Raw genomic sequence first — 12,122 nt, forward strand, 5'->3', positions numbered from 1 at the left:
ATTCCAAGGAAAAGTCCTGCATTCAAAACCTTCTTTTCAATGAAAGTATGTGTACTTCAGAAAAGTATACTTGAGTAAATGATTCCCACAACAAGCCAACAGCCAGAAATGTGTGAAGTGAGAAGAGAAATGGTAAAGTTACCCCACACACACAAACACAAAAGTGAGGTTTCAAAAATCGCTTGGTACTTCTGGTAGTTCCCTCCCTGCTTTAAATTTCCCAAACTTGAGAATTTGAGTACAGACTGAAACATGGGGCAACACAAACTGCTCAATTAGTAAAGTCTGGCGGGACTCTGTTTCCAGCTCAACTCAATGTTTCCCATATTGCCCAGAAGAAATTGGCCTCAGGCGAATCAGCAAATATCGTTTGGCAGCACAGAGATCTTGCTAACATTACAAACTACTGCAGGCTAGACTTATTTGCCTGAGGATGATGGTAAGTGAAAGACATAATGACTTGTCACCATGGCAACTGGTCAAGGGGTGAATTATTCCAAGTTAAATCTGACTTTACAACAGCAGATCTCCTCCCTCCAGCCCCCTGTTTAGCCCCATCTGACTACAAGAGCGCATGTTTCCAGTAAGAGTCGTGCGTGCGTCACTGTTTGATCTATGTGCCGGCCAAAGAAAAAAGCCAAACCTTCCCGCTGGGTGGCTGATGAGCCGTGGGTGGTTTACAAAATCAACCCCTGGACCCATGAGTGAATCTTTTATTCATACACACAGATAGACATAGATAAGTAGATAGATAGATAGATAGATAGATAGATAGATAGATAGATAGATAGATAGATAGATAGATAGATAGATAGATAGATAGATAGATAGATAGATAGATGTAAGTTGGGAGGAGCATCCAACAGCATATATCCAACAACAGTATTATTATATATATAATATTATATTTATGGATTATACGGACCTTGTTCTAAATTTACTTTTCTGCTCTGAGACGTTTATCTCCACCACACCGCTTGGTGGCGCTGTGACCCTGTGAATCCGCTTCTTCTGCGGCACTTCCGGTTGGCTCCTCTTCCGACATATCTCGTGACAGTTTTTTTATTTATCAGCAGCCAAGTTGGTGCTGGAGTGAGGGGCGGCATCTGTCGAGATTCATGGGGGCCGGACGACCCCCGGAGAAGCTAAACATGCCTTTTCTGAGACAACTTTTCAGTTAAAGCTGCTGTAAGAAAGAAAAAAAGAGACGAACCATGTGGAGAGTTCAAGGTTTTGTTGGAAGAGGTGAGCGAAACATGTTTGACACTTTACACAACGCCATGTTTCTTCAAGAAGACTAAGCGTGTGGCTTTTATTGAGATATAAACGTGTTGTTTATTGTGATTCACACGTTACACATCGCGCTTAGCAAACAGCCAGCGAAGTCAGTTCACATAGCGTCGTTAAACAGCTGCTTTAGTATCTGCTCTGTCGGTGTAAGTGACACCGTCATCCGGGTTATTTTGGTCTAAAAGCAGGTGAAGTTCATGCTCCCGTTGTGTCAGCCGGTTTCTCGAACTTTCGATCAATATTCCTCGCAAATTATGTTTTAAACACAGTGACAGGCAATCGGCAATGATATGTTGTGGTTTCTTTCTTTCGACAAATGTACTTATTGTAAGTCGCTTTGGACAAAAGCGTCTGCTAAATGTAAATGTAAATGTAAAACAGAACAATGTCAAATCCGCCACATTATATATTACTTATTATTACTATATTACATTTCAGGACTTTGATACTGCAGATGTGCCCCTTTACATTACTGGTTTGGTACTTTTGTTCCTTAAAATTATTCTGTAATTTGGTATTATTAATTTGGTGAGGCAGCGTTCACTTCTAGATGATCAGTTCCACTTTGTTCAAACTTGTGAAGTTTGCATACACTTGCACATAAATTGAGAATAAAGTTCCAATGCTAAATGAGCAATCAATTAATATTTATATAACTTTACTTTACTTTCATTTGAATGGAGAAAAACTCCTTTGGAAATATACAACTGCTTAAACATGTGTGTCATATATTCAGGAAATTTCCTGGGATTTTTTTTAAGAAAATGACAGATCTCTTGTATGTCAAGTGGTTTTGAAGAAGCTGAACCTTATACATCACCCTGGAATGTAAAGACTGGATGTGAATGTCTAATTTTTTATTTTTTATGTTCTATTTCTCCATGTATCTAATGGTTTTGTCTTCCCATCACTTCTTAGTTCTGCAGCGATGCCATGGCAACGCCCCCCTGAGGCTGTCCCAGAACCAGGGGCAGTCTCAGGGACTGGGGGAGGCTGAGGTCATCAACAGCTCAGCTGTCCTCTCTACCCCTCGTCACGCCTCTGACGGCAGGTACTTTCCACACCTCCATCCTTTCTTCCGCTCTTCAGGCTTCTTCCAGTTCTTTTGAGAAAAGCCTAGAAAAATAGAAAATAAAATAATTGAGCATCTCACTTTGATCTCACAACTCCTTTGCCCTCAAACACCTGACCATATTATGAGCTGATGAAAAGAAAACCTTTGAATTAATGTCAGACCTCAGAACTACCCTCATCCCATTCCTTTCTTCCCGTTCCTTTACCCCTCCTTTGAACCTGCTCTCGCTGCCTCCCTTACAGCCTGTTTCATCATCTGGCAGCATCTCCTGTAAGCATGAACAGGATTAGTCGTGGGCACAGACACAAAAACACATGCCTTTAGCAGCGTACTTCAGTGATGCCTTTATACAATATAATATGTAGATTATATATTTTGTTTGTGCTGTTTTTGTTTCAGCTCTCAGAAAGAGGAGGATGGAGAGAGGAGGAAGAAACGAAGGACATTTCATCTTGGCTACTCTGGGCTTCCACGTTACACAGCGCTGGATGCTGTGGGATTGGTTCGTCTTCTGATGTTATATTTTCAAATGTTAAAGACCTCACATATTTGCTCATATGTCCAGTCCAGTATGTGACGTCCAGTCTTTGTTGTTAAAAGTAATACGGAGAGTCTCCGCTCCGAGGGTTTGGACTGATAAGAGAAATAGTCCATGATGGCCTGGCTTCCATCTACTATTTGACAGCTATTAGTTTTAAGATTTAGAGCTTGCTATGATGGTATTAACCCACTTCAACCTTCATGACAAGAAGAAAAGCAGCAAAAGCAACAAGTCCACCTCCATAAGTGTACAAAACACTGTTTTCCACTCCCAATTGCGGATTATTTAACTTAAAACCTTAAATTTTCAAAGGAATCAAAATAGTTAATAGAAGTTCAAGGAAAAGTAAATGCAACCCAGCCATGCCTAATTGTGAGATAGCACTCAGCATGATATGGTTCACAGTCGCTCTCATAGACTGCTTATCCACACATTCTCCATCTGCAACTAGCTGATTCTTTCCTTTAGCACCACTTAGTGGTCTCCCTTGATAACTACTACTTGATAAAGTATGCAGCAGAGGTGGCCAAGAATGTGTCACGGGGAGTCGGCAGTGTGCCTGTTTTCATCCCAGGCAGGTTACTGGAGTTGCCTATAGATGGGATTTCTGCCTGCTTTTGTGGGCATGCAAACACACAGACTGATGAGTTCTTCCCCTCTACTTAAAGGAGGGCTTGTAGTGTCTCGAGTTTTGGAGTGAATATCCAGAGACTGTTGGCTCCCCATGACACATGCTTGGCCATTCCTGGTGTACAGTATGTCGATGACAGTAGTAGAAGTGAATGAAGGAAGATATGCTTCTCCTCAGGGTGCTGCAGCAGTTCTGTTCATGCAGATCTGCAGGAGGATCCACTCCCAGTTCTCCTCGAGCACTGAGCCGAGTCCGATCCCTGGAGTCCTGGCGGCACCCTCTGTTCTGCAGAAGTGCGGCTACCGCATTCTGCTGGAGATCTGTGAGTCACATTAAATTAAATCATCCATAATCCATCATGATTCACGTTTTCATATGCCGGCAAACTCTATTGCCAAGATAGTTTGGGATAATCAACATTTAATTGTTAATCTTGTGTGATCAGATTGATGACTTTGTGTTGTTGCGTCTGTCTGGGTTCTTTAGTGTCTAGACGAGATGTCCTGCCCAGAGGAGGGAGTGTGTTTTGCCTGCAGGGGGTGCCAGAGAGACAGAGCCAAGATCAGGTTCAGAGTAGCAGCAGCAGTTCAGGTGAAGCCAGTCTTCACAGCAGCAGTGAGCCGGACTACCTGACTGCTGACTGCGTCATCGCTGACCAACAGAGTGCACCCCTGAACCAGGATTCCCCTTTACCCGGTTTGTTCTGTGCTCTGTGGTAGTTATAGTTGAAATATTGTTCAAAAATAGTGTTTATGCCAAAATCTGTTAACCTAGTATTTGCGGGAGCAGGAAGACAAAACATTTCTCTTGCCTCACTCACAGAGGAATCCCTCCTGTCAGCTTCCTGTCCTCTGCAGAATGATGCCAACCGAGACAACACGGAGACACAAGATGCTAATGACAAGGTGGAGGAAGCACACATACTTTAGTTTTAAAGAAAGCTGCATTTTTTTCTTTATCTTTGCAAAGGCCTGACTGATTGGTCATCACATTTTGATTGTAGTTTTTTTTATCCTCTTCTGTGTTTTCAGGACATGTTATCTGATGAGGAGAAGCTAGCAGGAGCAGCACGTAATCTCCGACAAGTGGGAGAAACCAGCGTTCCTGTTATCCTCAACATTATTGGTAATGATTGCTGACACAGTTGCACTCTAAATCCATTATTTTTGTCTTGCAGCTTTTTGCCTAATAACCAACATTTGTTTTTCTGTATGAATATCTTCATCTCTCTGTGTCTGGCAGGTTTAGAGAGTGCCAAGAGTGAAAACTACGAGGAAGCTTTTACATGCTTTATAGCTGCAGCTCAGCAGGGTTACAGCAAGGCTCAGTTCAACACGGGTGTGTGCTATGAGAAAGGCAGAGGAGTTAGCAAGGACAGAGACAAGGTGAGAATCAAGACGGCACCCTATATTTTCTTGAGGGCTTCATCCTTCTAAAACTCATCATACTCTTCTCCTATATCAGAAGTCTTGATATGATTCTCATGGGTTTTCTTTTCCAGGCTCTGTATTACTACTGGCAGGCAGCAGTTGGGGGTCACAGACAGGCTCAGTACCGCTATGCAAAGCTGCTCCTGACCAGCAGGGGGCACCAGAGTTTAGAGGAAGTGAACATGGCCATAAACTTACTAGAACAGGCTGCTGCAGCTGGACTCACCAAGGTATGAAATCCTGACAAAATGTTATTAATTCTTTGATACTAATTCATCACAACTCTAGTTCATTCAAGTACTGTTTAACAATACTTGCAATAATAAAAGGTGCTTTTCCTCATAGTGTGTGTGTGTGTGTGTGTGTTGTGTGTGTCACTTTATGCTGGTGTTTCCTTACAGAAGTGAACCAACTGTCAGTTTCTCTCCCTCCTCAGGCTCAGGTCTGCTTGGCCTCGGCCTACACTCAGGAGCCGGTGAGAGACAGCAGCAAGTCTGTCCAGTACCTGAAGATGGCAGCAGAGAGCGGAGTGAGTGCCCTTCTAGATGCTTCTCGAGTTTTATCTATGGCTTTATCGCTGAGATTTCATCTCCACTCCCACTGTATCATCTCATTATGTATTAGGCAGCAGGGAATACCCCACCGTCTCCTGCTTTTTGATATTCACCACTTATTAATTCTTATATACTTAAGCAATTTCTGCTTCAGTTGTGCTGAAGTAATGCTGTCAATTATTGTTGCTACACATAACTTCAGAGCTACAGCCTTGATTAATGTATTGAGCCACACAGAATGGCTGTGCATCTTTGAATAGTGACTCTTAAGTTGATTTAGTAGCCAAAGTCATATGTTTATATATTTTCACGTGTGCAGGATGACACTGCTCTGCTGTTCCTGGGTCAGTGTTTTGAGAGCGGCTTTGGGGTGCAGCAGAATCTAAAGACAGCCAACGAATACTACAAACGAGCCGCTCAAGCAGGCAACAAGCAGGCTAAGAGCTTACTGAAGCCTCCTAATGATACATCCGGTAAGGGGAGGCACACATGGAACATTTCACATTCATATGAGTCATTTTTTTTTTGCATTTGTTAGTAATGACACTGCATGCGATAAGCCTTTAATGAGCCAAGACGGCAGTAACGATGTCTGTGAGAATGAGCGTTTGATTTCTCCCGTGTCTCCCTCTCCTCCTCAGCACAAGATGCAGCGTTGCGTTCCATCCGTTCATCCCCATGTTTCTCTGCAGCTGACCATCGGCTCCAGCAGCCGCTCTCTTCTCTGGCCACCCATGTCCCGCCCTCCACCGGTCGCCCCGTCACCCTTCCCTTCCTGCCTCACTCCTGGAGCACGGGGAGCCTGTGCGTCCCGCCGGCACTGAAATCCATGCCTCTTCGCCTCCATCCTCAAAGCACTGAGGGAGGGGCCTGCCAGTGGACTGTAGGGATTGGATAGTTATCCTGAGTCAGCACAGGTGAAGGGTGAAAGGTCAAAATGTGTACATATTGTGAAATCTGCATAAGAGTTAATAGATTTTATACCTGGTCAAGTGTGCGTGTGTGTTGAAGGTGTTTTATAAGTCTGAAAGAGATGTTGGATACAAGGTCTTAAGATATGATGTGGAGAGTGATATATGAACACTTTTTTATTATTGGTTTCTCACCAGTGATGTGGTTTCTCTGATATAAGTTCTCCTGTGAGTAAGAAAACATGTTCGAGGTGCCTTTGAGTGGGCTGAGAAACTCAGGTGGTTTCTCATTTCTCTAATGTAGGAGGTTTGTTATAAATTGTGTCAGTAAATTGTGTTGCTGAAACGGACAAAATGCTTTAAATGAGTGTCTTACCATAACCTTCAATAATATTTACTGTACTGTTGTGAAGGACAAAAGGGAAATGCATTTTTATTATGAGAATTGTTCATTATAAACTATAAGCTAATGTGAATTATGATGCACTGCGAGGAGGATGTTGTACTGTTGTCAATGCTTAGTGAAATTATTAAAAAAATATCCTTAAAAATGAAATTTTATGGCCGTCTTGTTTCTTTGTAATTACAGTTAAATTTCAGTGAAGAACAAAAACGGTAACTTTTATTAGATTAAGCAGCATACTGTATTCTGGACTCGTCCTCTTGTATAATAACTTTAACCTACAAAACATCATTCGCTTTACTTTGATTAAATCTCATCCAATATTTAACCGAATTTAAACTGCCTGAGTTCAGATGTGATCACCGGTGCAGCATTATGAACCAGACCATTCATATTTCTCCCGACTAATGCATGACGTAAGCCTCCGATGATGTGTGATTTCATTACCTGAGTCGCGAGACACCGCCGGTAGATGTATTATGGGTTGCGTCCCTTCTCCGCGCGCCGAGCGTCCTCTGCGTCCGCGGCCGTGATTGGCCGGCTAGGTGAGCGCTCCGCGGCGACGCGCCGCTCAGGGATCCTCTTGCGCAGAGAGAAAGCGCAGCTTGGCCGCCAGCGAGCACCGAGCTGGGCTGGGAGGGCAGATGATGTGATGTGATCCAATACGGGCGGCCGGCTGCAGCTACGGGCGGACTGCCACTTAAAAGCAGCTGTCGACCTCGGCGTGTGTGTGTGTGTGTGTGTGTGTGTGTCGTCGTGGGAGGGGAAGCGCAGAGGTCCAAAGGCTGCCCGAGGCGGTGAGTGGATGTAAATAGATGCTTTCTCTCGATTAGATGCGCTCCCCTCCCAGTGCGGCGGCGGCGGAGGCGAGGATGATGGGGCTGGAGAGCGGAAGATTTACTGCGTCTGTTCACACATCGACAGCTTTGCTTCCGCAATGATAGCATCTCCGCCTCCATCCTCGGCGTCGCGGTGGCTTTAAAGACAGATCCGGCTCTGTCTCCGATGTGTCAGTGAGTTTACTGGGTGGCAGCAAGAAACGAGGGGCGAGAATCCTCCACCCATGACATCATCGACTTTGTTCAAGTTCATTTTCTCCCCAGCCTGAGCTTTCATCTGTTGCATTTCATTCTGAATCGGCGGGTTTGCAGTTCAGAGTTGAGGGAAGAGGCCTGCCAAGATCACAAGGAGTAAGTTGATACAGGATTAGGTCTCCTCTTGCAGGCCGAGATCTCTGTCAACATCTAGATGATATCTGACCACCAAACTCCAAAGAATATGATTGTTTTTGAAGTGATAAGAATTGAATCTTTCTTTTTAGGGTGACCTTCAGGAAACACTGTCTGTAAATCTGTATACAGGCTGAGCCGACAGCAGGGACAGATAAAAACGACTGTTTTGTCTGTCAAGAAGTTGTATTATTATTATGAGACTTCTATGATGCTTTTATGGTCACACAGGAGGAAGAGCAGCAACATAATGATTCCTGTTTTATATTTATCAGGCTGTACGATGTGCTGATGTCCAGGCCAGCATGCAAATATCTTGTGCATCCTCATGAATGACCTCTGTTGTTGTTGCACAACAACAGATCTATTGAGAACAACAGCTTAACTACCTCGGTGTGTGTTGACCGTGCCCCACTGTCCTGCAAACTGCTGTGTCATTCTCGCTTTCTCCCTCTCTAATAACCATCCTCTCTCCTCCCAACTCCCCTCACATCCTCTCTTCGCCCCACTTTGTTTAACTAATGGAGATCCGGCTGCCTTGTTGAAAGGGAAAGAAAATAGAAGGAAGATCCGGTTTCTCTGAAACTCTTGTGTGCTCATTTTTCAAATAGAAGAAAGAGACAAACTCTGTTTGCTTATTACTCCCTGTCTGTTTTGGGGGTTTATGTCAGGATGTGTAATTCATCCTCTGAGTCTTGCATCATATTTGCTGTGAATTTTGGCTTCAATGTCTCAAGGGACAATTTGTTTTGATGGAAGGCGTGCAGCTCCACAGCTTTTGAGGCTTTTGGCTTGGTATTTTTGAAATCTTATGTTGTATGTTTGTATGAATTTGAGCCTATAGACAGAGTTTATGAAGGGGGAAACATACAAAGTGAAGCTGTATTTGACAAAAGCATCGCTGGTTAAGAACAGCTGGGTTGCGGAAGAGACCGCGTTGCACAGTGCAGGTAGTCTGTACCTGTTGACTCTGTGTTTGTGTCTGATCACAGGAAGAGAACGCTGATTCGGCACAAACAGGTTGTTGTGGTCGTCTGGCTCGGTGGCAGAGGGACAACACGACAACCAGCCAGGCAGAGGGGAGCGGATAGGGGCCCCGCATGCACAAAGTGCACTCCCCAGAGATTCTGCTCTCTCCTAAAAACCTGCCTCTGTCCTTTCCCAAGATCTTGTCGTGCTTTAAAATCTGCTGCGTTTGTATTTTCCATGGTTCTGAGGAAAAGGTGCTGGTGATGACGGCAGCGTTGTTTGTGTGTGTGTGTTCGTGATTGGGTGAGAGGATGTTTATACATTATGATTGCGTGCCTGGGCATGTTTTTTCCGTGTTCAGTTGTTTCAGGGTTGGAACCGAGTTAGATCACTCAAAATAGAAGTGACAGCGATGCAACCCATATATACATGTTTATGTAGCCTGTTTTGAAATCACAAAGGTTCTGCGCTGCTGTCTTTGCTGCGATCCGTCTGTGTTCAGCATCACAGGGCTGATCCACCCCGAGATAAAAGAGACACGGCTAGCTAGTTAGCAGGAGCTGGCTGCCACTTCTCCTCCCCACTGACTGGCTTACTGCTCAGCCTTTCAGTGTCAGTCCTGGATGAATACATTGAGGGTCTGACTCACTCCCACTATCATGCAAATGTGATCCAGCTTCACGTCGTCGATGCAGTGTTTTTTTTATTTTTTATGACACTTCAACAGAGTGTAAAAGAGGTTGGAAAATAATCAGCACCGTATCAATAAAAGACAGACTGAGCTGCAGCCGAAGATGTTTTTGTCTGATTTATCACAGAAATGCAAATGCGTGACACGTCGCTGAAAGTCTTACCTTGATGATGTCATCCGCCTGTGATGAGAAACACATAGAGGAAACACCCAGAGAGTACTTGGGACAGAAATTATCTTAAAACAAATATTTTATTATAGTAGTTTAGAGGTCATATATGAAACAAAGCTTTTAAAAATACACTACAGTGACCAATCAATAGTTAGCGGATAAATCAGCATGTAAAAGCTTGTTATTGTAGTCAGACTCACTCACAGTTGTTAGAATTTAATCCGGTTTCAAGGATTCTCATCAAAAATGTAATGTTCAATGTTATGTGTTTATGTAAAAGGAAAAAAAAATAAGAATATTGATATATAAACATGTATCAGCTGGGCTATATTGTGAAGCACATTGGTTTATACATCAGTTGTTACATGACTTCTGACTGCGTGTCTCTTCTCTCATCAGCTCTATTACAGCAGTGTGTTTCCAGTCAGCCATGACGTCAGTACAAACTCCTCCTCTCTCCCGCTCTGGCTCCTCCCCCTCTAACGTGGGCCTGGCCAATCGCAGCGGCTCCTCCACCACCCCTCCCACCTCCCTCAGCCTTCGCTCGTCATACAACCAGTTGCTCGGTCGAGATGTCATCAAGGAGTCCATGGAAACCGGAAGTTCGGCCACCTTGCCAAGGAGCCGTCAGAGGTACGCAATGCCCAGTGTGCGGAGCGCCGTGGGGATAAGCGACAACTTGGCTTTGTCCTCTAAAAACCAACCTGTAACCAGAGGGAGGGGTCTCCCCACCAAGTCCTCCTCCAGCTCTGCCCTTTACTCCTCTTCGTCCTCCTCCGCGTTGTTTAATACAACCAAACTGGCCAAGAATGGCGCCAACATGCAGAGACGAGCTGAGAGTCAGCAGCTGGAGCTGAGCAGGGCGAATACAGAGGGCAAAATTCACAACGATCTCATCAATAACCCCTGTTCTGACTGGCTAGAATCAGGAAAAGACAACTCACAGCTGCCCCCCTTCCGTAGAAGGACCAAAAGCTTCTTGGAGTATCATGGGAAGGGCTGGGATCTGGACCTCAGTTGGGGAAACAAAGAGGAGAAGGAGGAGAAGAAGCAGCAGCCTTCCCCAGAGAAGGAGCAGCCCAGCCCTGCCAAGGAGAGGGAGAGCCAGAAGGAAGAGAAGCCCATGAGCAAGCAGACCTGCCAGGAAGAGAAGGAAGAGGTGGAGCCAGTGGTGGAGGAGGAGGAGGAGGAGGAGGAGGAGGAGGAGGAGGAGGAGGAAGAAGATGATGACCCCACACCTACACCAAGGCAGCCCCTGCTACCAGTGGTGGTGGAAGCCCCGCTTTCCCCCACGTCCTCCTCTTCCAGCAACAGCCCAGAGTGGGTCCCGGACAACCAGAACCAGGCTCCAGTCCAGCTCAGAGAGGAGCTCTGTGCCCAGGTTCTGCTGAGCCCACGTAGTCCTGCAAAGCCCCCTAGGAGCTCCCAGCCACGGGTGATCAAAGTGGAGCTGCACCCCAACAATGAGAACCAGTTCCTGCAGCAGTACCTGCCATCTTCCCCTAAGCAGACCCGGGCTGCGGAGAGGAACACCCCTGCCAGGAACCGGGCACCCCCTGCCCTGTCGGGTCCTGAACCAGAGGCTGGGCTCCCTAAAGTGGGCTTAAGAATGGATCTGACTCCTGAAACTCCATCAGAGGATGAAGACTCCAGCTGGACCACCTTGTCCCAGGAGACACCCTCTCCTCAGACTCCACGGGAGACAGGTTTGTCTTCCATTTGATTCTCCTTTTTTTTTGTTAATTAATTTGCATATTTGTGCCTTTAATCACTCCTCTATTGCACCCTCCTTTCATTCCCTCTCTTTCTCTCTCTCACTCCTTCTGCCTCCTACAGACTGACTGTCTGATCTGGACATTTACCAAAAGCCTCTTCTTAAGCAAGCACGTCACTCCAGCACTACTGCTGGAACCTTTAAGACCCCTGTGAGCCACCGTATGGTGCAGAGAGCCATTAGGATGGACAGAAGGATAGGATACTGCAGCTAGCAGGGCGTGCAGAAGGAAGGAAAAAGCAGAGCTTGATTTAGTAAGAGATGATTGCAAAGGATGGAGTAGAAATCAATAGTTCGATAATATGAGAGTATGGAGAGAAATATAAGAAGACCGACAGGAAAAAAGGAAATGAGCAGAGAGGAAGGGAGAGATGCTGTTTGCCCACTGGGTCCTACTACAGGGGATGAGCCCCAGAGTTGCTATGACAACAGAAACTAAGTAGGGACAGGCT

The 12,122-nt window shown here is 45.2% G+C and overlaps 2 protein-coding genes across 3 annotated transcripts in view; both read left to right on the plus strand.

Moving 5' to 3' along the window:
- Window positions 1-1,062: 1,062 nt before the first annotated feature.
- On the plus strand, window positions 1,063-6,982 carry dele1 (DAP3 binding cell death enhancer 1). Its single transcript, XM_084009421.1, has 12 exons — window positions 1,063-1,245; window positions 2,209-2,341; window positions 2,765-2,867; window positions 3,715-3,859; window positions 4,024-4,233; window positions 4,360-4,442; window positions 4,569-4,662; window positions 4,780-4,922; window positions 5,039-5,197; window positions 5,404-5,496; window positions 5,841-5,994; window positions 6,163-6,982. The coding sequence occupies exons 1-12, from the start codon at window positions 1,215-1,217 to the stop codon at window positions 6,417-6,419; spliced, it is 1,605 nt and encodes a 534-aa protein (XP_083865547.1). The 5' UTR covers window positions 1,063-1,214; the 3' UTR covers window positions 6,420-6,982.
- A 418-nt stretch (window positions 6,983-7,400) lies between these two features.
- The window catches only part of apbb2a (amyloid beta (A4) precursor protein-binding, family B, member 2a), a 33,876-nt gene continuing 29,154 nt past the window's right edge, over window positions 7,401-12,122 (plus strand). For both annotated transcript variants that reach the window (XM_084009269.1, XM_084009270.1), the window contains exons 1-2: window positions 7,401-7,632; window positions 10,296-11,602. In XM_084009269.1, coding sequence (XP_083865395.1) covers window positions 10,327-11,602 — 1,276 coding nt within the window. In that variant the 5' untranslated portion in view covers window positions 7,401-7,632; window positions 10,296-10,326. The remainder of the gene's footprint in view (window positions 7,633-10,295; window positions 11,603-12,122) is intronic.

Source organism: Eutrigla gurnardus, assembly GCF_963514095.1.
Source record: "Eutrigla gurnardus genome assembly, chromosome: 5".
NCBI classification, from domain to species: domain Eukaryota; kingdom Metazoa; phylum Chordata; class Actinopteri; order Perciformes; family Triglidae; genus Eutrigla; species Eutrigla gurnardus.